This window comes from Echeneis naucrates, chromosome 16 (assembly GCF_900963305.1).
Source record: "Echeneis naucrates chromosome 16, fEcheNa1.1, whole genome shotgun sequence".
Taxonomy (NCBI): Eukaryota; Metazoa; Chordata; class Actinopteri; order Carangiformes; family Echeneidae; genus Echeneis; species Echeneis naucrates.
This window is the reverse complement of record NC_042526.1, coordinates 9,986,661-10,009,470: the sequence shown is the minus strand read 5'-3', so window position 1 is coordinate 10,009,470 and position 22,810 is coordinate 9,986,661. Positions and strand designations below refer to the sequence as shown.

At 40.4% G+C, this 22,810-nt stretch overlaps 2 protein-coding genes across 5 annotated transcripts; both read left to right on the top strand.

Annotated features, from left to right (window-relative positions):
- Positions 1 to 962: 962 nt before the first annotated feature.
- Positions 963 to 7,485, top strand: LOC115056750 (muscarinic acetylcholine receptor M2-like). The gene is made up of 4 exons (XM_029523445.1): positions 963 to 1,016; positions 5,054 to 5,284; positions 5,481 to 6,350; positions 6,910 to 7,485. Exons 2-4 carry the CDS (start codon positions 5,117 to 5,119, stop codon positions 7,219 to 7,221), a joined length of 1,350 nt encoding a protein of 449 aa, XP_029379305.1. The 5' UTR covers positions 963 to 1,016; positions 5,054 to 5,116; the 3' UTR covers positions 7,222 to 7,485.
- A 4,939-nt stretch (positions 7,486 to 12,424) lies between these two features.
- LOC115055963 (S-adenosylhomocysteine hydrolase-like protein 1) lies at positions 12,425 to 20,482 on the top strand. Of its 4 annotated transcripts, XM_029522111.1 has the most exons (18): positions 12,425 to 12,551; positions 12,797 to 13,077; positions 15,242 to 15,353; positions 15,577 to 15,714; positions 15,899 to 15,999; positions 17,131 to 17,233; positions 17,332 to 17,426; positions 17,586 to 17,692; positions 17,774 to 17,890; positions 17,969 to 18,032; positions 18,132 to 18,220; positions 18,328 to 18,398; positions 18,488 to 18,582; positions 18,695 to 18,793; positions 19,248 to 19,316; positions 19,475 to 19,553; positions 19,665 to 19,785; positions 19,923 to 20,482. In XM_029522111.1, the coding sequence occupies exons 2-18, from the start codon at positions 12,829 to 12,831 to the stop codon at positions 19,927 to 19,929; spliced, it is 1,716 nt and encodes a 571-aa protein (XP_029377971.1). In that variant the 5' UTR covers positions 12,425 to 12,551; positions 12,797 to 12,828; the 3' UTR covers positions 19,930 to 20,482. The 4 variants fall into 4 exon arrangements, with proteins under 4 accessions (XP_029377971.1, XP_029377970.1, XP_029377972.1 ...); XM_029522112.1 differs by lacking the exons at positions 12,425 to 12,551; positions 12,797 to 13,077 and adding an exon at positions 13,803 to 13,918; XM_029522110.1 differs by lacking the exons at positions 12,425 to 12,551; positions 19,923 to 20,482 and having other exon boundaries at positions 12,790 to 13,077; positions 19,665 to 19,789.
- Positions 20,483 to 22,810: the final 2,328 nt, after the last annotated feature.

Genomic DNA, 22,810 nt, shown 5'->3' with positions numbered 1-22,810 from the left:
TATTTTCAAATCGCTGGAATCATTACAAATAAGAACAGCACATGCCGGAGAGACCCAGAAATTCAAAGAGCTTCTTGGAGAAAGGAAACTAAAGACACACACACGCATGTTGTGGAGACTCATATTTATTTGGGATAATTGCAAATTATGAAACAACGGAAATGAAGCTCATGACTCATGGACGCACCCAGAATTCACTACATGACCATCACATGACAATATCAAATTAGTAAATGAGAAAAATAATGAAAGAAAATTTCAACAAGTTTATGTTGTATTCTAGCAAATCAACCTTACCAGCTACTGTGATCGGTGTGCCCTTAGTTTAGACCAGGACAATAAATCATGTTCACATGCCTGGCTCTGGCCTGTTTGATGGCACATTACCTGTTTCGTTTGCAATATTGTTTGGTGCATAGAGACCATTATTCTCTGTGATAATTCCATCAAAGTAAGGTCATCCACCAACTGGGGCAGACTGCATCAATGGTTTGGTTAAAAGGTCAAAACAGCAGAGTCTTAAAGGTTAACGTCCTGCAGCAACAAAATAGAAATGTAACCACTCCTCTTTGTCTTCATTTTAATCTTGCTTTAATATCTTCCTTTATGCCACAGCCACTCAAACATCTCTTGCCAACAGCTCAGTGGTGTGTTTGAGCTGGCCCATTGTTCTTCACGGTCCTGAAACAAACATTTCTTTATCTCTCTATCTTTTGTCTATTTAAATTTGCGACCTTAATCCAAGGGATTCAACAAAACATTCACTAATTAACCTCATAACCTGCCACTACTCTAATCAGCAGGCTCTTCACATATCTAGCCATCAGTACATTTACAGTTTAATTCACACACACACACACACACACACACACGCAAACACACACTGGTCCTTGTCAGAGGAGGAGCATCACATCGAGTTACTTTCTGCTTTTCTCTCTGCTCCAGTGTGTCCACAGAAGTGACAGGAACATGGACAACACTGAAACAGCTTCTCTGTCTCATTTGCTGCAGATGAGGTAAGATAACTTTTCTTTGTGGATTTCTACTGAAGCACTGCAGGTAAGGACATATTTTCAGAAAATTACCCAAACTTCTCAAGTATTGAGACCTTGTTGGCTAAGGCAGTTATGAAGTCAACAAAATTTTGGCTTCATCTATAAAGTTAAAAATGAAATTTTTATTTCTTGAATTACACACAAATGCCAACAAAATGTAAATCTTTATTTTGCTGTAAAGTTAAAGATCCTTGACCATAAACATACTAAAATTCCAGTACAGTCATATAAGTCACATGAAAATATTACAAACGTGGACAGCATAGCAATGTAACTCAAGACAATGAGGAGAGTTAGAATATTTATGGAAATGTCAGTAAGATAAAGAAGATTTCAGGAATATATTGTGATACATCAATATCTTGATTGAAACTTTTCACTCCATATGCTGTTTCAGCTCCTTGAAGAAGCTTCTATTTAATGTAGAGTAGTACTAGGTTTTATTTTTTCCCAAGGCTACCCTGTAAATCTTTATTTTGTTCCTGTGCTGAGCCGAAAGGCCTCAATCAGCCACTAGCATCACATCCCAACTCTGGATTCCCCAGTCTCCCTGCTCCCGAGGAATCCCCCTGGTTACACCGTGTTTGTGTTTAAAAAGGAAATTAGATTTTAAACAGACAGCTCCTCCCTTAAAACTGGAGGACGACAAGATGAAATCAAGTTATGTTTGTTCATCTTTGCTTATAAACTCTTTCCTACTCATGTCCGTTGAAATGGAGTTCTTCTGCTTGTGTGGCAATACATTTTCCTCTTTTTTATATTTTCATATTTTCCCCTCCTTGTGAGTGATATCTCGTGCCTTATTGTTTCAGTTTTATTTTATTGTTATCTGTGCCTTGTTTCTTATTGGCTCTACTGCATCGCAACAGTGCAGACATTCAGTGATTTTCTCTTCTCTCTGTTACACAGCTGTCAGGCTGATGTGAAATTTCCCACTCTTCAAAATTATAGCACACTCCTCACAAATCCATAACTTACTTTACTTACAAGAAATAATGCAAAAGGTCAGAAGAATGAAACATTTTTAAAACACCAAATAAAGCTTAAACCAAAGTGTGCTAATGTGCTCTTCAACACAAATTTCTATTAAATAGGTGCATATGTATATTATCAGGTGTTATTGTTGCTAGTTGACTGGTAGTCCCCATCTGTGCAAACAAACATCCAAAATGACAATATTTGCTGTGAAAAAACACAGTAAACAATAAAGTATGTTTAGGAGATAAAAATCCATTTTGGAATGAAACCACTTTGAAGCCTGTAGTAGTTAAACTCTTCCTTTGAAGAAATTGTGTATTCTGTGTAATGTCCGTAGTCACAGATGTGTTTCCACTCTTGCTCCTGTCTCTGCAAACAAGTGCCCATGTTTCACAGTCTCATGTACGGCTGAGTGCTGACACTGGAGCCGACTGTTGTATCGTTCATGATATCAAGGACAGCACAGACTTTTTAAAGCAGGGCTTACCCAACCAGATGAGTACTACTATGTCCTAGAAGCATATTACCGGTACAGCTGTTGCAGGCAGCATCTGCTGGATCTAATTACCATGTCTCTGTGCCTGTCAAAGGAATACTGTTTTCCTCCGTGACTCTGTCCAGTAGCCCTGAACAACAAGAGAAGCCCAGTAATGTAGGCCTTATTAGTGTGAATGGAGAGAAGAAATTAAGACAAGCTCATGAGCAGACAGAGATCTCTCATCACGACAGCTTGTATATGTGTATATTTACACATAATGTAAGTGTACTTTCTAAGCCAGTAGGATTTGGTATTAATGCCACTGTCCTGACAGCCTCAAAGGCCTTTGTTGAAGAATGTGAAATTTGTGCTTACACATAGCTAAATAGACCTGACTGTCCAAAAAGTAAAAATAAATAAATAATAATAATTAATAAATAAAAATAAATCAAAGCATGTGTTCTATTGTCAGACAGCAGCAGCAGTGGTGGACAGATGAGGAAAGACTTGTACAATTGCTCAGGTGCTGCATTTAAGTACAGTTGAAAAAAGTTAAGAGCTCTCCACTGATGCAGCATGCACTTAAACACTAAAGTACAATTATTCCTGGTGCTTAAATTACCCACAAAGCAGTGCGATTGCAGCCTATCTGGTCTGGAAAAGTGTCTTATTTCAGCAGTGACTTGAAGCAGCCTTCCTGCAGCAGAGACATAACCTGAAGTAATACATCAGACTTCGTGAAAGGTGTTCTAAAGCCACAAAGAGATAGTTTTTGGTTTTTAAACTTGGATTACTTTTGCCCAAAATTCAACATTCATGATTCTTTGTACAAAAAATATTCATGCGGTGAATTGCGATAGACTAAATTAGTTCAAAACAAAGTAATTGTGGGTCCTAAACCTCTACAGCCCACTTCAAACCATATAATTAACACACTCTCGAAGGACCAGTACTGTGGAATTAGGACTGACTTTTAAGTACTTTCTTTATACTTTTGCTGTGTAAATGATTAGTGTATAATTCTAATTATTGTTTTATACAAAAGTTTAGTTAGGGCAGCGCCTTCATCACTGCTTACACTTGGAATATAATTCCATTCTTTTTCTAAAGACTTTGTTGACCATAACTGCTACATGGCTTACTTCAAGCATTTCCTCCAAAACTAAGAGTAATCTAATTGTTTGCCTTATGGAAAACTGGGAAAATGAAGAGTGAAGCGCCTCAGTGTGGACATGTGAACAGGTCGTTGTCCGAACCATTTGAATGTTGCAATCACTTGAACTTGATCCTTAGAAATCTTACTGTTTAACTGTAAAATCACTGTAGTCCACGCTGTAAATCACCCAAACCAACCCAAGTTGTCCAGGCTAGGTTGCACATATAAGCCCCCCCTCCGACATACACACACTTTTTTCATTTGGGACAAAAAAGCCCAGAATGGGTCATTGATAAGTAAGTGATAGAGTTAGAGATGCTGTAATGAAGTTTAATCTGGCTGTAAGAGCAGGAAGGAAACATCTCTAAGGTACAGTATGATGTTATCATTCAGTCTAATGGAGTCACTTACAGGGTTTCAGCAGCATGCAATAACCCCTTTGGTCTCATCTAAGTGTCTTTTCATTGATTTTTGGATCAGAATACATCAGATAATCACATTGTTTTGCTGTGTACATACTGTTGGTCTATTCCTGGTGATGTAGTTGTTGGGTTTTTTTTTTTTACATTTATTTATTTATTTTTTATTTTTACCATTTTAAAATTTTCCGTAATGATAGTCTATTTTCCTTAAAGATGGTGTTTTAGTGTCAGGTTTGATTTTTGGAGCCATTTATAAGACAGATGAACAACTATCTGGATCTGCATATTATACTTTGTGTGGTGCTTCTATCCCCAATTTCACATCTACACATCTTAGAAAATTACTTTTATAAGTACACAGGGTCAAAAGAAGATTTTGACATTTTAAAATAGCCTCGCACACAGATTACAATCTCTGATGGGGCATTTTGTGACTTTCACAGCTGAATGGGAAAATTAAATGCACTCGTGCAGTTGTGGCCACTTCACATTGGCCTGAAGAAGATGACAGGTCAGCACTGAGATTTACAGTTCAGTTAAGGGGGGCTCAGCAAAGAACCCAGTTAAGGATCAAGTTATCTTTACACAAGTATAAATGTAAGTAAAACGCAATATTAGACAGGGCACAGTGGTTTAAAAACCATATCATACATATTGGTTCATTTACAGATGTGCAATAACATGAATCTGCAGATTCACATGGAAACTCCAAACCAGTTTTAACTTGTTATTTCTGTTATCAGTTTGTGCTATATATTTCTAAACACCTGTATTTACCCACCTGCCCACCCTTCACACCTAGGCCACAACACAAGCTCAAAAACACTCAAACACCTGCCAGCTGCTTACACACATGATTTCGCATCCGTGGGTGTGGGCAGACACACACAATGTATGATCAAATCAACAACAACAGAAGTATATCCAAAACTTTTGGAGGTTTTTTTTTTTTTATTCGTAACAGGTATTGTATAGATGTGACTCAGGCCTGAAGCCCCTGTGAGAAAGATATCTGAGAGGAGACAGGATGGATGCTGTGAATTCATCCTTCACCACCAACATCAGCAGCACTAACACTGGCCTCTTCTTGGCAAGTTCATACACATCTGTGGAGATGGTGCTCATCATCGTGGTGGCTGGATCCCTGAGTTTGATCACTGTCATTGGCAACATCCTGGTCATGCTCTCCATAAAGGTTTGGATAGTCTTGTTTAATCATTCATGATTAATGATTGTGTCTAGGAACACAGCACAACCAGACTCATGCAAGACTAAAACATGTGCTACCCTGTGGAGAGGGATAATCTAATAGAAATGAGAGAACATACATCACTTTTCGCAAAAAATGATTAGCATCTGACAGCTCCATGTTGTTTTCTTGTTTTTTAAAGGTGAACAGGAACCTGCAGACGGTCAACAACTACTTCCTCTTCAGCCTCGCCTGTGCAGACCTCATTATTGGCGTTTGCTCCATGAACCTCTACACTGTCTACATCGTGATTGGCTACTGGCCTTTGGGAGCGGTTGTGTGCGACCTGTGGTTGGCTGTTGATTATGTTGTCAGCAATGCCTCAGTCATGAACTTGCTCATCATTAGTTTTGACCGATACTTCTGTGTGACCAATCCACTCAGCTACCCAGCACGCCGCAGCACCAAGATGGCGGGCTTGATGATTGCCGCAGCCTGGGTCTTGTCCTTCATCCTCTGGGCTCCAGCCATTTTATTCTGGCAGTTCATTGTGGGTGAGAGGACCGTATCTACAGGGGATTGCTACATCCAGTTCTTCTCCAACCCAGCAGTGACATTTGGGACAGCTATAGCAGCTTTTTACCTGCCAGTGGCCATCATGATCTACCTCTACTGGCGCATCTCCAAGGCCAGTCGCAGCCGCATGAGCAGGGACAGCAGGAAGACCTCAGGTACTAGTCTAGGAGAAGGCCCCTCTCACAGCCAGGAGGAGGGATGTGGAGGCCAGAACAACTGTTTTGCGAAAAGAGAAGTTCAGGAAGAGGCTGGAGATGGAAAAGGGAAGGAAATATTGCAGCAGTCAAATGGAGGCAGCCCCTGCAAGGAAGAAAGAACTGACCAGGTGGACTCAGACAACATCCATTCTTCAACATCAAAAGACATAGCTGCTGCACCCCCCGCACCATCACAGGGAGGACCAAATGAAGCAAGAAAGACCCATCCAACACAAACACCTTCCCCAGAGAACTCAGCTGCTGACAGGCAGAGTCTGGTCACACGGTCACTGTTTAAGGTATCTATCACAAATTTCATTTGCTTTCCAGTTAGAAATATTTAAGGTACTCTCCCTTGTTGGTCGTTGATCTATAAAACTTTAGTTTGAACCCAAATACCAGCGAAACCATTTAACTATCAAATATTACCAAGGTAAAACTAAATGACATAAACATATTGAGTGACAATGTTTCAATTTAATTGTGGCATGACCACTCAAAATGTTTTGTCCCAGGCAGCTGGTTTGAGTGGAAACACTGCAGCCACACGAAGTGACAGCCTGGTGCAAACAGGAACAATTAATAGCTAACGAGACAGATATTCCCCTCTGCAGTTGGTATAAACCAAAACAAAGCTAGGAAGATAATTAATAGTGATAATAGTGATATTAATATCATAATATATAATATTAATAGTGAATGTCTAACTGTACTGTTGTTTTCTAACAAAATTCTTTTCCACAACTTAAATAGTTGTGTTAACATTTAACCCTGTTGGCTCCAAGAGGCCCAAAATCAATATAATTGTTAAAAATAATAAATGCAGAAACTCCTCCTTCTCTTGCTTTTATTTTCCAGGTAACAAAGCAGAGTGCTGTGGTCAAATGGAAAAAAAGGGGCATTTCTTCCAGGGAGAGGAAAGTGACACGCACAATCATGGCCATCTTGGTTGCTTTTGTTGCCACATGGACACCATATAATGTGATGGTCCTAATCAACACCTTCTGCTCCATCTGCATCCCAAACTCCCTCTGGACCATTGGATACTGGCTCTGCTACATCAACAGCACCATCAATCCAGCCTGCTACGCCCTCTGCAACGCCACCTTCAAAAACACTTTCAAACACCTGCTAATGTGCCAGTACAAGAAGATACGTACAGCACGATGAGGGTGGACTCATTTCTGTGATGTGATGTAGAGAACAGTGGAGTGGACATATAAACCAGTTATTGTGCACTACATTTCGTTTTAAACTAAATCCTACTGCCACTGAAAATAAGACTGAATTTTACATAAATATACTTAAAACAGTCAGTGTATTGTAGTAAAACACACTGGACAAGGCATTCTGATGGGAATGGAGTTAAGTGTAAATAATCATTTTTGACTTGACAGGATGTGCCCCCCCCCCACGACCACCATTTTTTTGAGCTTGTGCAGTATGTTATTTATGCAGCCCATTTTCACCCTACCATTTATAGTGTGGTTAATGTGATACTAGCAGTCTACTATAAAAACAATGAAATGCATTTTTGGTGTACATCATATTATTTCTATGTTATTTGGCTGTGACACTGACCTGTGAAACACAAAAATATCAGCCAAACCAAAAATTGGTTTGAATTAAGGCATGAGTGCACTTTTTTTGTGTGTGCGTGTGTGTCTTGTTGTACATGCTGGAATCCATATTGTTGTGTAATGAGCCCAATTGTAAGATTTGTCCATATCTTCCAATTTACCTCCACATGCTAGCACGTTGTCTCGAAATAAAGGGATCGCGTGAGAACATTTCATCCAGTGTCAGTTGCCTTTGTCAGAGACTGTGCTGAGGATTAGACTCATCAAAGTAATTTGCTGGCTCATCTAGTGATGGGAGGTTCTAATTTTTTACTGACTTGGGTCTTTTAATCAAATGAACAACTCTTTTTCATGTCATTTGTTCATTGGCACCAGTGTGGCGCCGTAGCTGTCATTTGAGTGATGACTTAAAAAGCAAGGCTTTCAAACACTGAACAGTAGCATGGTTTGCTTCACTTGGCATATAATACACAACTTTGCTTTTGTTAAAACTATTCAGCATCCTTTTGGGCCATAGCCTGCTCAAGTTGAAATTACTGGTTACTTCATCTGTCCGTAGGAGAGCGCTCCACCTATCATTAAAAAATTCCCATTCTGTGATGGCTATTCACTTGGGCCAATTGGTCACTGAAGACCTGTATGAATTTGTTCCAATGGAAAGGCAAATTAAACATCCATCCCATAGCTACACAGCTAAGGTTAACTTTCGTGCTCAGCACGTCAGATAGCTCTCCTCACCAGTAATTAGGGCTGAAACGATTCCTCGAATAATTCAAGTACCTCAATTACAAAAACGATTGAGGAATGTCCTCTGCCTCAAGGAATCATTTAATTTTTACAGAGCATGGTATTTCGCCCAGACTACAAGTGTCTTTTGTCACTCTTTGTGTGCCAGCAAACACAAACAATTGCCCAAAAGCTGCTGTGTGGTAGGATGCACTACTAACTGGGTAAAGAACCCTGATCTAAGTTTCTATAAGCTGCCAAACGGAAAAAAAATTTGCCTTTAAGGCAAGAGAAGTGGATCAAGGCAGTGAGACAAGAGGTGCCGTCGTTGGCTACACATCAGCCTTGAAGACCAGGCAGTCAGAGTCGAAGATGTTGAAGAGACACCTTCACACAACACAAAGTCGATGAAGAACTCTGGTGTGGGCGGGGCTTAAATGTGTTCTGTCTCTATGGAAAGATGTGACGATGACGAAAGCGATAATAGATAAATGTTGATTCTCAAAAAAGGAGAGCAATTGTTCATTACATGAAACGTCTTATTTTCTCATGTATATTTATAATTGCTCTTCAACTAAACAAAAACATGTTTTATCCGATTACCCGGTAGAATACTCCTTTACTAACATATTTGATACCAACAGCCCTACCAGTAATAACAGCACTGGTCATGTTACTGCTGTAACCACACGAATAATCAACAAAAGACCCAAAGACCCGTAGATATGAGTCGTGAATGAGTCACTAATTTCTACACTGAGCCTGCTGGGCCTCAGCTTTGTAGTTCCTATCTGTAGTATGGAACAGCTGGTTATGAAGCTTCACGTTAGCTTGGCTCATTGACGCTGGTAATCATGGTAACTAGCAGTCCGGGCTAATTTCGCACACACAGAAGAGGAGAGGCAGAGTAGCTGAAGACATTGACCGGCTGTATTCAGCTCTTTTCTTCCCTCCAACACCACAACACAGGACTTTTATGGCTGCAGAGTTGAGTTTCATCACACTGACTATAAAGCTTGCAGCGGCTTCAGCTGGCGTTACCTCTCACACCATTCACCGGAGAGAGGGACAAGCACGCTTCTCTGCAAGCGAACACGCAACACAACATGGCTACGTGCTGACTATGTCACACACTACACACAAGGCCGCCTCCTGAAAGGGGAATGCCGGTAACACTGTGCAGCAGCCATGGGACAAGTGAATGACAGTCTCAGACCCGAAGAGTCTGAATCATTCATTCCTACACAGAGAATATGCGGCAGAAAGACGTTCCTCAGAATAGAATCAGCGATCACTAGAGCCAGCTTTTCAGCGGGTGTGTCGCTGAGTGGGGGGAACCTGTTGGGAACGTGAACCAGGAGCTGCTGCGACTTAGCTACGACTACTTGTGACCTGTGACCTGTGTGATACGCCTTCTGGGTACATTAATGTATCGCTCAGAGCTGGTCAGGTTTTATTTGCATCATAGACAAGGGACATAGAGAGGAATGTCATCTCATGTGGACAACAGCACATGCTCTGTCTCATGGAGAATCCTCCACTCCTTTTTGGATTACCGTTTTCTACAAAAATGTTTGCTGTGCATTTTTATGAATCTATACTCTGTACAATACATTGGCACAGTGGTTGTATAGTGGATTTGCAATCATGTAAATAAAATACAATGAGTGAAACAGAACAGGAACTGTCTCATTTTTAGCTCCCCAAAATTACAGAAAAATAAACAAAAAACACACTGGACTTTTTCATTTCAACAACAATTATTTGCCTCACAATGCAAGGCAAGAAAAGCAAATGAACCACAGAGAATTTTTCATCTGCATATGTAAAATATCACTAAACTCCATAAAGCAACATACTGTAACATATCTGCACCATCTGAGGTGGACAACAGCGCATGCTCCGTCTGGTAACAAGGCGTATGTTGATATTAGCTAGCTACACTGAGGAGAGTTTCGCCAGCAATAAAACACACAAAAACAAATCATTAACTTAATGAAAACGTGGCGAAATTATTCCAAGACAAATAATATAAGACCAAAAGAAAGCATCTTAACTTTAACGCACTATTCAGTAAGTTGATAATAGTTTTTTTCCACGTACATTCACAGACACTCGCGGAAAATCCTCCGCTGCTTCGAGGATTACCCATAATGCTTCACTACACTACGCAATGCAGGCACCGTTTAACAGCAGCAGGTGCCGTGGTTGTCCCATTTAACGGGATTTTAACCTGAACCCATCTAACTGTGCTGCAGTTAGATCCCCTTGTCTCGGACGGTCACCCAGCCGCCCTAACTTGATCCCGGCTGGGGAGATGCTGTAAATCGGCCCGCACCAGCCACAGGCGGGCGGCTAGCTACACTAGCATAAACTGAGCTAGCTAAGGCTAACTCACTAATGACCTGCAATCATCCTTCATCTATGACAAGAAGAACTGTCATTAAAGGAGGCAGAGGAGGAACTAGACATGGAGCACACAGGACTCCTGCTGGATAGGAAGCAAAAAGGCAGAAATTAAAGCTGCAGTTTTCTGACTCTTTCCTGATCCCCTGAAGTGGATCTGTGTGGATATTAACCAGCTGTTTCAGCACAAACATCTCATGTGCCACAAGCATCGACGTACATTTCTATATAGTTCCCCACTGCTGAGGCTGTTTTTTGTTTGTAAACCGTTCATCATCTAATCTCTACAAAACGATTCCCGGGATATGGATTCTCTGAAGAGACCAGACACCCCCCTCCAGAAACTAGACCAGAGACCGAACCCTCCCTTCAGACTGGATCCCTTCATCACTGCATTAGCATTTTTTCATAAAACAAAACAAAACACCTTCTGGTTTCACTTTAGTGAAAAGATATCTGTCAAGTGGACACTTTCTATCATGTTTTCAGATGTGTCATGTCATCAGAAATGTTTTTAACATTTTCTACTTTCTATTGACTGGGAAAGTGGAAAAATACGTTTTGTTTTTTTTTTTTTATTACAGCCTCATAGAACTGATTATAGAAGACCAAACCTAGTTGACTACTGCAACAAAGAGAAGCCGAGCCATCATGCAAAACCACAAAATTCTCTTCACAGTCCTTGTAAAAACCCTCTCAAGCCATTTCGAGGGATGATTCAACACCAGAGTCTGAAATTCCTGCACTGAACAGAAATAAGGATCAGAGGGACAGAACAGGCTGCAACCCTCGACCCCTCAGCACTGGTTGTCATGATCCTCACCCAGTTCCTGTAAGAATAACAAAATGAAATCGAAGGAGTAGAACTGAAATAGTCCCTCCGTCAGAGAAGAGAGGGAAGAGGCTGTAGACAGATGTTGAACTGTTGTGCCCTCTAGTGGAAGAAAAAGCTAAGCTAACTGGTGCTACTGCACCTGATGGCTCACTAGTACAAATCTGAAAACTCTACATTAGTGTTTCTGCATGGTTACAGCAGTTGAAACATTTGTTACAAAATTTTCATTGTGTTTAATGCTGTGAAAGAACCTACACAATGACACACACAAAATCAAGTTTTACACTGTCTGTTACTGTCAAATGAAATCGAAGGAGTAGAACTGAATAGTCAAGAGACTCCGTCAATAGATTTAAACAAATAAAAAAGAGAGAAGTTCTAAAAGACCAAAATGATCTCTTTTTGTTACCAGTTCCCCAATTCAACACAACATGGAAACAGTATGTCGTGAAAACAAAATCCTCATGTTACATCTGTGGATTTTTATCAGTAAAGGATCTTTCCAAGGAAATTATGATCCTGAGGGGCCTAAACAACCATTTTCAGTGTACATCTTAGCTTCTTTAAAAATGCTTGCATAATCTAATTAAACTTATATTCTTAATATATAAATATAAGTGATAACTACACCGGTAAACCTGTGAAGGCAGAGCCATAAGTGTGGTGTGGATAATGATACTTTAAGGGGGGTGGGATGGTAATCATGAGGCCAGTGTTGATGCTGCTGGAGTTTTATGTAAACATGTCACCAGGGTTGTTTGTTTATACTGTAATCCTTGGCTTGTGTTGCACTTACTTCTTTGTCATTCAGTTTTATCGAAGACAACGCAAAAACAGATTGCTGCTCCACAATTCAACATACAGTGAGTGACTTCCTTTTGAACTAAAGAGAAGAAACCTTCAGCACCCCAGGCAGCGCAGACGAATATTTGCGTGGCACTGTAGCAGCACTTGTGAGTTGCATTCCTGCATTTCTAAGTTACATTCTCCCCTGAGTCAAAAAGCAGTGTTTGCATTAGTGTTTATCCTGTACACACTACATCCGTGACTAATTATCGACTTTACATTTAGTCAAAGTGTGCTGTTTAGAGTAAACACAGACCTTGCAGGACGAAAGAGCAAACATATGCAGGCAATATATGTTTGAGCTGTCAACTGAGCAGGAACCTAATTTCATTCATTACTGGATTCATGGCAGAGGAAAAGGAGCAGACAGCCTCCTGGGAGGACATGCCACTACCCGACGATGATCCTGAGCTACATGTCGGGGACGGAGCTGTGCTGACTGGAGAGACAGAGGAGGTCGCCCCTGGTACCACAGAGGAGCGCGCCAAAGATCAGGCAGTAAAAATCAGCCCCAACCTGCTGCAGATGCTAAAGGCAGCCGAGAGCAGGTGGTCCCCTCAGGATCAGGACAGAGATGGGACAGAAGTTTCTGGGACAGTAAAGCTGGTTGCTGAAGCCCTGAAGACTGATATGGTGAGTAAGGAAACTGCCACACTTCCTGTCTTTGACCAACTCCAGGGAGTGTGAACTCGCATAAACTCAGTCTGTTAAGAATTTTAGTAACAATGTGCACATCTCTAGCAATGCTTGACCCACCATCTGTTAAATGGCCACATCTTTCAGCTGAATGTAACAGAGCTTTTCTGCTGTGATGCTTTCTATCTTACGTAAAACAGCATGTGTAAAATCTGTGGATTTGTCTTTAAGAGTAACGCTGCAGAGCTGCTTTGGTCATTCAGCAGACAAGAAACAGTAAAGTCCAGCTCTATTGTCTCATTTATATAACATAAGATGTCCTATACGTCCCTGAACACAGCAACTAGTCTTGTGTTTCCTCACTTGCCTGGTGCTTCTGTCGCGACAGCTGCCCTCTTCCTTTCCCTCAGTAACAGATGAATGTATGCACATTCATACTCTCTGTCTGTTGAAAATATACCCAAATTCATGTGTGGTTTCCAGTTACATTTAGCTGAGCATTTATTTCCTTACAACTCTATCACTTCTCTAACCTTTAACCCCTACTCTCTAACCTGTCTCTACTTTTTATATTTTCCCAGACTTCTCTTTTATAAGCCTCACAAAGAATCTTTTAATTTCTACTTTCCTCTGTCCTCTCCACACCTGTCACCTGGGCCTGTTAGATGAGGGTGTGACATAAGACGTCACTGTGTGAACTCTGCATCCAGTCCTAGAGCAGCTCTGCAGGATTATTCAGTGTTATTGTGGAGCCTCTGCCAGCATGAAGAAAGAGTACAATCTCTTGAACATAGCAAAAACCAAGGGCCAGGAGGCAGTGCAGTCCATCTGTATCAAGGTATCGTTGATTTTGCTTTGGAAGAACAGTTACGATCTTAATTTGTGAGTGATCTATTGAAGGGCAGCATATTAGAGCTTCGTGGAGAGAAAGAATAAAGTGAGCACACAGCAATTTTAATGGAGGCACTTGAATAAACTTTTAAAATAATCCTACATTGTAAAACTTGTCCAAAGCCTCTAAAGAAATGTAAAAAAAAAAGAATGAGCAATTTTGGACTCTCTCAAGCAATTAAATGGACAAATAGTCTCTAAACATAAAAGGATTTTTTTATAGATTCTCAGTTGCACAGTCACTTGAAATAATGGATTATTTATAGAATTAAATGATAAGCCTTTACTGGCTTTAATTCAAACTTAAGTTAACTCTCACATTGCTCCAAGTCACAATTTAATGTCTTCTTGTGTTGAAGATTAACCAGCCGCTTTTGTGTGTCATTTGTATATGAAAAACAGAATTCAATGGATCATTACTCAGAACAAAAACACTGTGTGGCTTTAAAATGTTTTCACTTCAGACACTCTTTCCTTTCCCCAGTTATTGGAGTACAAACATTAAAGAACATGCCTCTGGGAAGAGGGAAACACAAACGTCATTTGCTCTGAGTAGAAGGTTTGCTGCCAGGCTTTTTTCTGGTCAATCAGGGAATATCCTGTATGCTCTATATAAATATATGAGTTTGTTAAGTTCCGATAAATGACTTGATAGTGAATTTTGGTTTTAATTCACACCTTATTAGAACAAGGTTAGTGCAGCTTGTGATGCTTAATGTTTTCTGTGTCACTCAGCCCGAGCACATGTGATGACCTTTTGCAGAGGTCACAGTAGAGCAGAGGAGAAGAGAGGAGCAAAAAACACCACCTCTTTCAGGGTTCTCCAGCAATTTGACATCACACCTGAATAAAACTGGGACAGAGGACCAAAATGGTCAAAAGGTGTCCAGGTCAAACATACTGCCTGTTAGTCCAAGGTGTTAGACAAGCTACAAACGTGGATATGTTTTTGTTTTTTGTTGTTGTTGTTATTTTGGAGCTGGACTTAAAGCTCAGGCTCAGGCAACAGAATCAGATTTAGCTGCCAGGGAGTAAAGAGGGCCAAGTGGGAGTTGTGTGGCAGCACAGATACAGGAATGAGTCAGGACATAAACAGACACGAGGCAGTATGTGTGGCAGTGACATGCTGTGGGAGAACTGTGATGCCAGGGTGTTCATGTATAACTTTGGCCTCAGTATGTCTGAATCAGGTCTGTTTATCACTCCGATGAGAAGCTGTGTTTGTGACCTGTTTTCTTTGTGTTTCTTTTCTTCCTTTTCATCACCACAGCAAATACAGTTAAGTGACCAGAAGCAAAAATTCAACAAATGTCCCACCAAGACAGGCCATCTCTCTTTGTCTCGGTCCATCTCTCAGTCATCCACAGATAGCTACAGATCAGGTAAGGAAGCATGCAAGCACACACTTTTTAAGTCTGATCACGTCTTTAATAAATAAAATGAGCTGGTTTTGGTCCACAAGCACGAGAACTACAAGAAATAGTATCAGAAAAGAACACAAACAAAGGGAAATTCTACAAAACTACAAAACTTTCCAACAAATCATCTGTATCTGTATTGATTTAGCCAGTTTGTTCTTGAATGTGGTATTTGGGTGTGTTGTAGTCTGCAGTGAAAGCTCTGAGGATGAGTCTTCTCCCAAGGACAAGCTGCAGAAAACCTTGAAGGGCCTCTCCGACTTCTGCATCAAAAACATCAAACAGGCTGATTTTGGACGCAGAGAAATAGAAATTGCACAGCAAGGTAAAACTACAGTTTTCAAACTTCTTACAAAATAAATTTTCTATGATTGGTTTGTGCATACACCGAATAAGACTCATGAGGAAAATTTCCATGAGAATAATAAGTGAAATTTATAAAATACGTATGTATTTGTAATGTCTGTCCTCCTGCTGAATGTGATTCGGTCACTTACTGTGACATTTAGAAATGCCAGCTCTGATGGCCCTGAGGAAAAGAGCAGGTGGGGAGAAACCTCTGTCCGGAGCCAAAGTTGTGGGCTGTACACACATCACTGCACAAACTGCGGTCAGTTCAACACACACACAACCGCAAACATGGCAAAAAGTACTCACAGCCATTTAGTAAATGCCACAAACACAACCTGGGAGCGGCTTATTTATCTGAGGTGAGGATTGCATGACTGTTTGAAGTAGGAGGTAAAGACACTGTTTAAAAAAATTATGGCAAGTTGCATTAATCACACTTTAACACCAAGTACGTTAAACTTCAGGGTTACTCATCTGTCACTTTAGAAAGCAAATGCGATTGTGAATTATTTTCACCTGCTTTAGTACAAACCAAAGAAACGTCATGAGGCAACAGCAGAAAACCGGAATGGGAACTATTGCTCTCTATCCCGATTTATCTATCTCTATCCAAGACCAGGACTTGGGGTCTTGGATAGAGCACTGCCAGAGTCCTACAAAATGACCCCAGTAGGCCAGTTTGGTTGGCATTTACCAGAGAAGACCAGAACTGGCAGAGCCGCTGCTGGCTCCTCATTCTCTTCACGGATGACAGCCCTTATGACAGATATGAAAGGTTCTGGGATTAAAACCTCAGAGCATTTGTGAGACCTTACACTGCTGGATCGGGCCCTGGGTTCCTCCTGGTCCAGGATACACCTGTCCTCATGTGACCAGAGTCACATGATCTCAGAGACAGCTCTGGGTGGCAAAACCATTGATGCCATTGAAGAGGCTCTCACATTCTCCTGACCTGAATCCAATAGAGCACCTGTGGGACATTGTGAAGTTGCGTATCCAACACAGCCAAGTAGAGCCACAGATTGTGCAGGAGCTCACTGAGGCCCTCATCCAGGACCAACACACCAGCTGCTGACTCATCAGAAGCATGTCCAGACCATGTTGGGCATGAAAAGCCACTTTATGAACTGCCATGATGAAATTTATACAATTTCAACGAGTCTGAGATTTCAAAATTTTCACTTGATTTGATGTGACTGTGAATCCAACATGGAAGAGGTTAATCTGAGGACGGATTTAACTGGGCCCATAATTTTATTGACCCATCTGTATTAATGAATTGTGATTTACTTGTTATGTACTAATGCTCTCTCTATTATAAAGAATGAAATACTATTTCCACAATATTAACACGAGCCCTGTTGTCTGTGACTGTGTTGGTGTCGTGCAGGTGTTGATTGAGACTCTGTGTGTGTTGGGGGCTCAGTGTCGTTGGGCAGCATGTAACATCTACTCCACTCAAAACGCTGTTGCTGCAGCTCTGGCTGAAGGAGGTACAGCTGTGTCATCCTCCTTTTTTTTTTTTTTTCTCCTTGACTTGTGTTCTACTGTTTTAACCATCATATGATCTTTGATCCGCTTTCCCTCTAAGGCACCCCGATCTTTGCATGGAGGGGAGAGTCAGAGAATGACTTCTGGTGGTGCATTGATCGGTGTGTCTGTGCTGACAGCTGGCAGCCCAACATGGTAATGTAAAGCACAACGCACAACAATATTTGTATCAAAAATATATTTAACTTGAAAATATTGAGATTGGGGGAATTTTAGTTTGACTTTAAACCTATTGTGATTGACAGCCACAGCAACAATGCTTATGGAGAATGTATATCTTTGTCACGTTAACAGATTCTGGATGATGGAGGTGATCTGACTCACTGGATTTATAAAAAGTACCCAAGCCTGTTCAAGAGGCTCAAAGGCATCGTGGAGGAAAGCGTCACAGGCATCTATCGGTCAGTTTTACCCAGACCTCCGATCTAGACAAATAGAAAGTTCTTTTCAAGCTCACACTTGTTTTTCTAACTGTGTTTCAGGTTGTACCAGCTGTCAAAGACTGGCAGGCTGTGTGTCCCAGCCATCAATGTTAATGACTCAGTTACCAAGCAGAAATTTGACAACCTTTACTGCTGCAAAGAGTCTTTACTGAAAGGGTGATAATCCTATTGTGCTGGTTAATGGGTAAAAACATTACAGCGCAGCAAGATGACCGTGCTGAACTTTTCTTTCAGGTTGAAGCGAACTACTGATGTCATGTTTGGAGGAAAACAGGTGGTGGTTTGTGGATATGGTGGGGTCGGTAAAAAAACAAAACAAAACATCTGTGTAACATTTCTTTAAAAATTACAAATTCAATATACACAATTCTTACAAACTTCTTCTTTCTCCTCCTAGGTTGGCAAAGGTTGCTGTGCTAGCCTGAAAGCAATGGGTGCCATTGTGTACGTCACAGAGGTGGATCCCATTTGCGCCCTCCAGGCCTGGTACGGTTGGAAGACACTTGTATCAGCATAGATGTTTGTGTTTCCCTCTTCCCAGAGGCATGTTCTTAAAATCTCAATCACAATTTCTCACCTCATGCTTCTCTTAGCATGGATGGCTTTAGAGTCACTACTCTGTGTGAGGTGGTCAAACAGGTAGACGTGGTCATCACTTGTACAGGTAACTGCTGTCCTTCAAAAAATTCTTATTAAGAATAAGAGACCATACCACTAGTTGTTTTGATTAGGTTACTATTCATTTCTCGACAGGTAATAAAAGTGTAGTGAGAAGGGAACATCTGGACAGAATGAAGAATGGCTGCATAGTCTGCAACATGGGTCACTCCAACACTGAGATAGATTTGGTAAAAACATAGACTAATGTGTGTGTGTGTGTGTGCATGTGTGTGCTTCTGTGTGGTTATTATGTGTGCATATAGCATGTCTGTGTGTAAAGTATAGTCTCTTGTTTGTCAGGAGAGTATTCGGACTGCAGAGCTGAGGTGGGAGCATGTGAGGACTCAAGTGCATCATGTTATCTGGCCTGACGGCAAGAGAGTTGTCCTGCTTGCTGAGGTGATGAGACAGTTATTGTTATGATTTTTATCCACATTTACTGTGAGATGGCACCCTGAAAGTGTGCCATGCTGCTTTAATATTTGGTTCTCTCTACGTTATCGATCAATACAACAATTTACAAAATGCATCACTTGAAATTAAATATTGAATTAAAATTCCTTCAAGTGAAATTCAAGCAACAGACGCACTTTTAAATGTTTATAGTGTGGAAGAAGCGCTGGACTGCATGGCACATACTATACTGTACATACTGTTTGGATTTCTTTCTTTTTGGATTTAAACTATTTGGACTAGGAGAACTAGTTCTATTATAAGTAAGACCACCAGTTTAATACAAGCCCTCTATATTATTGGACGTAATTATATGGCAGGTTTCAGCACTCTCTAGGTTATCTACATTGACTGCTGTCACATTATTTTATGTCATTTCTGTTCTAAATTTATCTTTTAGGGCCGTTTGCTGAATTTGAGCTGCTCCACAGTGCCATCATTTGTCCTCTCCATCACTGCTGCAACTCAGGCATGATAATATGTTTTTCCTTGAGTTTAATTGTGTGCTGTAGGAATCTGGTTGTTCTTCTGCAGATGTATAAAAGCAAAAGTGTCAGTGCACCTGCTATTTTGAGACTGGTCACTTTCTGTTGTGTGATCGAGACTTTTTTACTGTTATGTTTTTAGGCACTAGCTCTTATAGAGCTATTTAATGCTCCAGAGGGACGATACAAACACGATGTCTACCTGCTGCCAAAGAAGATGGGCAAGTCCTCAAACCCCAAACCATTCTGTTATTGTTCTTAACATGGTCAAAATATCGATTTAAAATAATGAAGTCTAATTTTTATTTCTTTTTATTTTTTGATGAATGAAGATGAATATGTGGCCAGCCTTCACCTGTCAATATTTGATGCTCACCTCTCAGAGCTGACTGATGATCAGGCCAAGTACCTGGGCATAAAGAAGCAAGGGCCCTTTAAACCCACCTACTACAGGTGAAGACGACAACACTGTTTGTCACACACAAATCATACACACCTTATAAATATATTTGCATATATATGTGTGTAAATAACATTTTTTTTGGTTTTTTTTTTGCTTTGTTTTGTTCTGTTTTTTTTTTTTCAAATAGATATTAACCACTGGACCCAAGCTGAAGGACAGGAGCTTCTCAGATTTTATATTGGAAAACCTCTGACGCCCTCTATAGTCTGAATTACACTGAGACTGATCAGAAGAAGTCTTGCTCACTTTGTCTGTGTGGTTGTACAGTGAAATATGCTCACAGGTGTCTGAGTCAATGAATGAAGACACAAACAAAGTGCCTTATACTGTGTTATTTACCCTTCTGCTTCTGCTTGTAAGGAAAAAACTAATTTTATTTCTTGCTGCAGTAATTTGTAGAATAAATGTCTATAAAATGAATATATGATTAGTGAGAGTGGGAATAGATAGATATATAAAACAGTAACTAACCTAAACTGAAGTCTAAATATAGCTCATGTGAGCAGATTCACCATCTGTGTGATTGCAGATAGTGAGCTGACAAATGTCGAGATAATTTCACTACTGTTTAACAACAAGGGCCCATCTGAGGCATCAGACTATAAATAATCATCATAAAGTTCACTTAATCCTTTGAAACATACTTGTATCCATCAAAAGATGTAATAAACAATTTTACTCTGCCAACTCGTTTCTTTGTTTCTGTTTCCTAATTTTATGACACAGTTTTTTAGTACAGCGTATTCTCTGGTGACAGAAATGGCCACAGATTCAGCGTGCTCATACTCTATTCAGTCCATTCAGCCACACAACCCTCCACATATGAATGCTGCCTTCATTTTCTATCATGGACAAATTACAAAGAGCACCTGCTGGGTGACATGACGTTTTTTCCCCACTAGGGGACATAAAAACATTATTGTGTGTGTCATCAATTCCAATGTCTTTTGTTTCCATGTCTCTATAAGCAATGGGGATTTCTCCGTTGTGGGCCAAATAAAGGAATTTGAATTCCCTAGCCCCTTACTCTAATAAACAAATGTCTAGCCTGAACTATTGCTGTGACTCAGGTCACATGCTACGTACACTCACTTTGAGTGTACGTAGCACACATTTGAGTCATATTTCTAATGAATATTTTTATTCATATAATGTCATTTATTTCAATGATGTACTGCTAAATAAATGCATTAGATTGAAAATCATACTGAATACTGAATCAGGTAGTTTTAGATTAGTTTCAGGTAGTAGGTCACAATAATCTGATCAGTATCTTTACTTGTAGAACGAGTTGCCGGCTTTAGTTTGGTTCCTACTTTACGCTACGTAATTAACCCTCTTACACAAAAATCCAGCTGGTCATATAACATTAATCGCTATCTGTTTTCCTAAATTGTTGCATCCTGTCTGTCCCTGATCATGAAATCCTAAAAATACCCCCCTGTTCCTGGATTACTGTAATCCAGCGCCTCTGTGTGTGTGTGTGTGTGTGTGCGTGCCAGGACGTGGACTGCCTGGAGATCCTTACTGAACTGTACACTGTGTTTCTCTGGGACTACAGACTAAAGGTGAGTCACTAATGCTAATGCAACCAGTCTCATTTGTGCCTCCCCATTCTCTTCCCCAATGATTAAAATATTATGTTTTACTAATTTACATCAAGTGTCTCAGTCCCTGACTCTTGCTTCACTACAGTGATGATAAATGAGTCAGCTCATCCATAAAACATCAGACGAGCAGCAGGTCTCCTTTAACTTTGGGTCACTTCTTTCTAAATTAGTTTGGTTCAGGATTATGAGCTGATCCCACACAAGTTGACAACCACCATAGTGAGATTAGTGTGAAATATCTTTAATGCAACAGACAAGTTACACAACAATATACAGTGACAAGACACAGTTGAGACAATATCAATTAAACAACCATTATTATAAGAGATTAATGAGATCCATTACCTTCCACACTCATTCTAATCTGACGACACCACTTATTCTCCTGAATTACTATTATCCTATGGTCAGAGATGTGTGTGTGTGTGTGTGTGTGTGTGTGTGTGTCCTTGCCTCTTGCCCGTTAGGGATTCTCCCTAAAGAGCTTTGATGCCTTCCCTGCATCACTACAAGGTCTAATCACCCCTACCAGCTGTCAGTGTCGGCCTCCCATCGTCTCCTTCTCTCTGTGTCCGCTGGCACCACTTAACCTCACATCCTCTGCAGTCAGCCATAATGGACTCTCAAAGTGTTCATACTGTAATGTGATGAGCACATATCTGACTGCACCATCCAAACAAACCCAGTTACTCACCCAGTACTATGTTTGGGCCAGTAGAACTGCAGCTAATTTTGCTATTATACCTAATTATGTGAAGTTTTAACTCTGTCTTCCATCTGATGTCTTTTCCTCCCATCCACAGCCTCTCTCTTTATTTCTGAAGAGCTTTATGTGCTATATTTTCAGAAATGAGTGAAATAAATAAACAGTTCTCCCAGAGATGAGTTATTCTGTACCATGTTTCAGTCACATCTAAATGCAAAATAAACCTTTGAAGTCTTTGTTTAGACACATTTTACTGTAAAAAAGTTTTTGCTACCAAAGAATGTCAGTCCTTTTCTTTTTTTAGGTTGTCGATGTATAACTGTTTCTTTGGTCTCTTCCTAGTGACAGCAATAAAATTTTTGATTTAAGGTTGTACAAAAAAACAAACATTGTGTGTAATATGTGTTTCACTCGCTGCCTCACGTCATTAAAACATAAAATTCCCAGAAAGTACAGACGATGTGACGTGACCTCAGTGGCAGCGACCATCCTGGTAAAAACAGTTGGCTTGACAAATGCAAATACAAACAACAGAATTTTGGGACGATGCCTTTTCCAACATGTCCCTGAGGTTTAAACATTTGATGCAGCTACGACATCACTTATGTTAAAACGCTGCCGTGCCTCAACTCAGATCTTTTGTGACTGAGTTAATCAGACTGCACTGCTCGCTGAGCTAGCTGCTCTTGCTAATTCCAA

Excerpts from the sequence above, each read along its gene's own strand:
- LOC115056750 (XM_029523445.1), top strand. The coding sequence starts at position 5,117 with ATGGATGCTGTGAATTCATCCTTCACCACCAACATCAGCAGCACTAAC. Across the intron at positions 5,285-5,480 it reads TGGTCATGCTCTCCATAAAG|GTGAACAGGAACCTGCAGAC; the intron begins GTTTGGATAGTC and ends TGTTTTTTAAAG. Across the intron at positions 6,351-6,909 it reads TCACACGGTCACTGTTTAAG|GTAACAAAGCAGAGTGCTGT; the intron begins GTATCTATCACA and ends TTTATTTTCCAG.
- LOC115055963 (XM_029522110.1), top strand. The coding sequence starts at position 12,790 with ATGGCAGAGGAAAAGGAGCAGACAGCCTCCTGGGAGGACATGCCACTA. Across the intron at positions 13,078-15,241 it reads AAGCCCTGAAGACTGATATG|CAAATACAGTTAAGTGACCA; the intron begins GTGAGTAAGGAA and ends TCATCACCACAG. Across the intron at positions 18,794-19,247 it reads GAGTTGTCCTGCTTGCTGAG|GGCCGTTTGCTGAATTTGAG; the intron begins GTGATGAGACAG and ends TTTATCTTTTAG.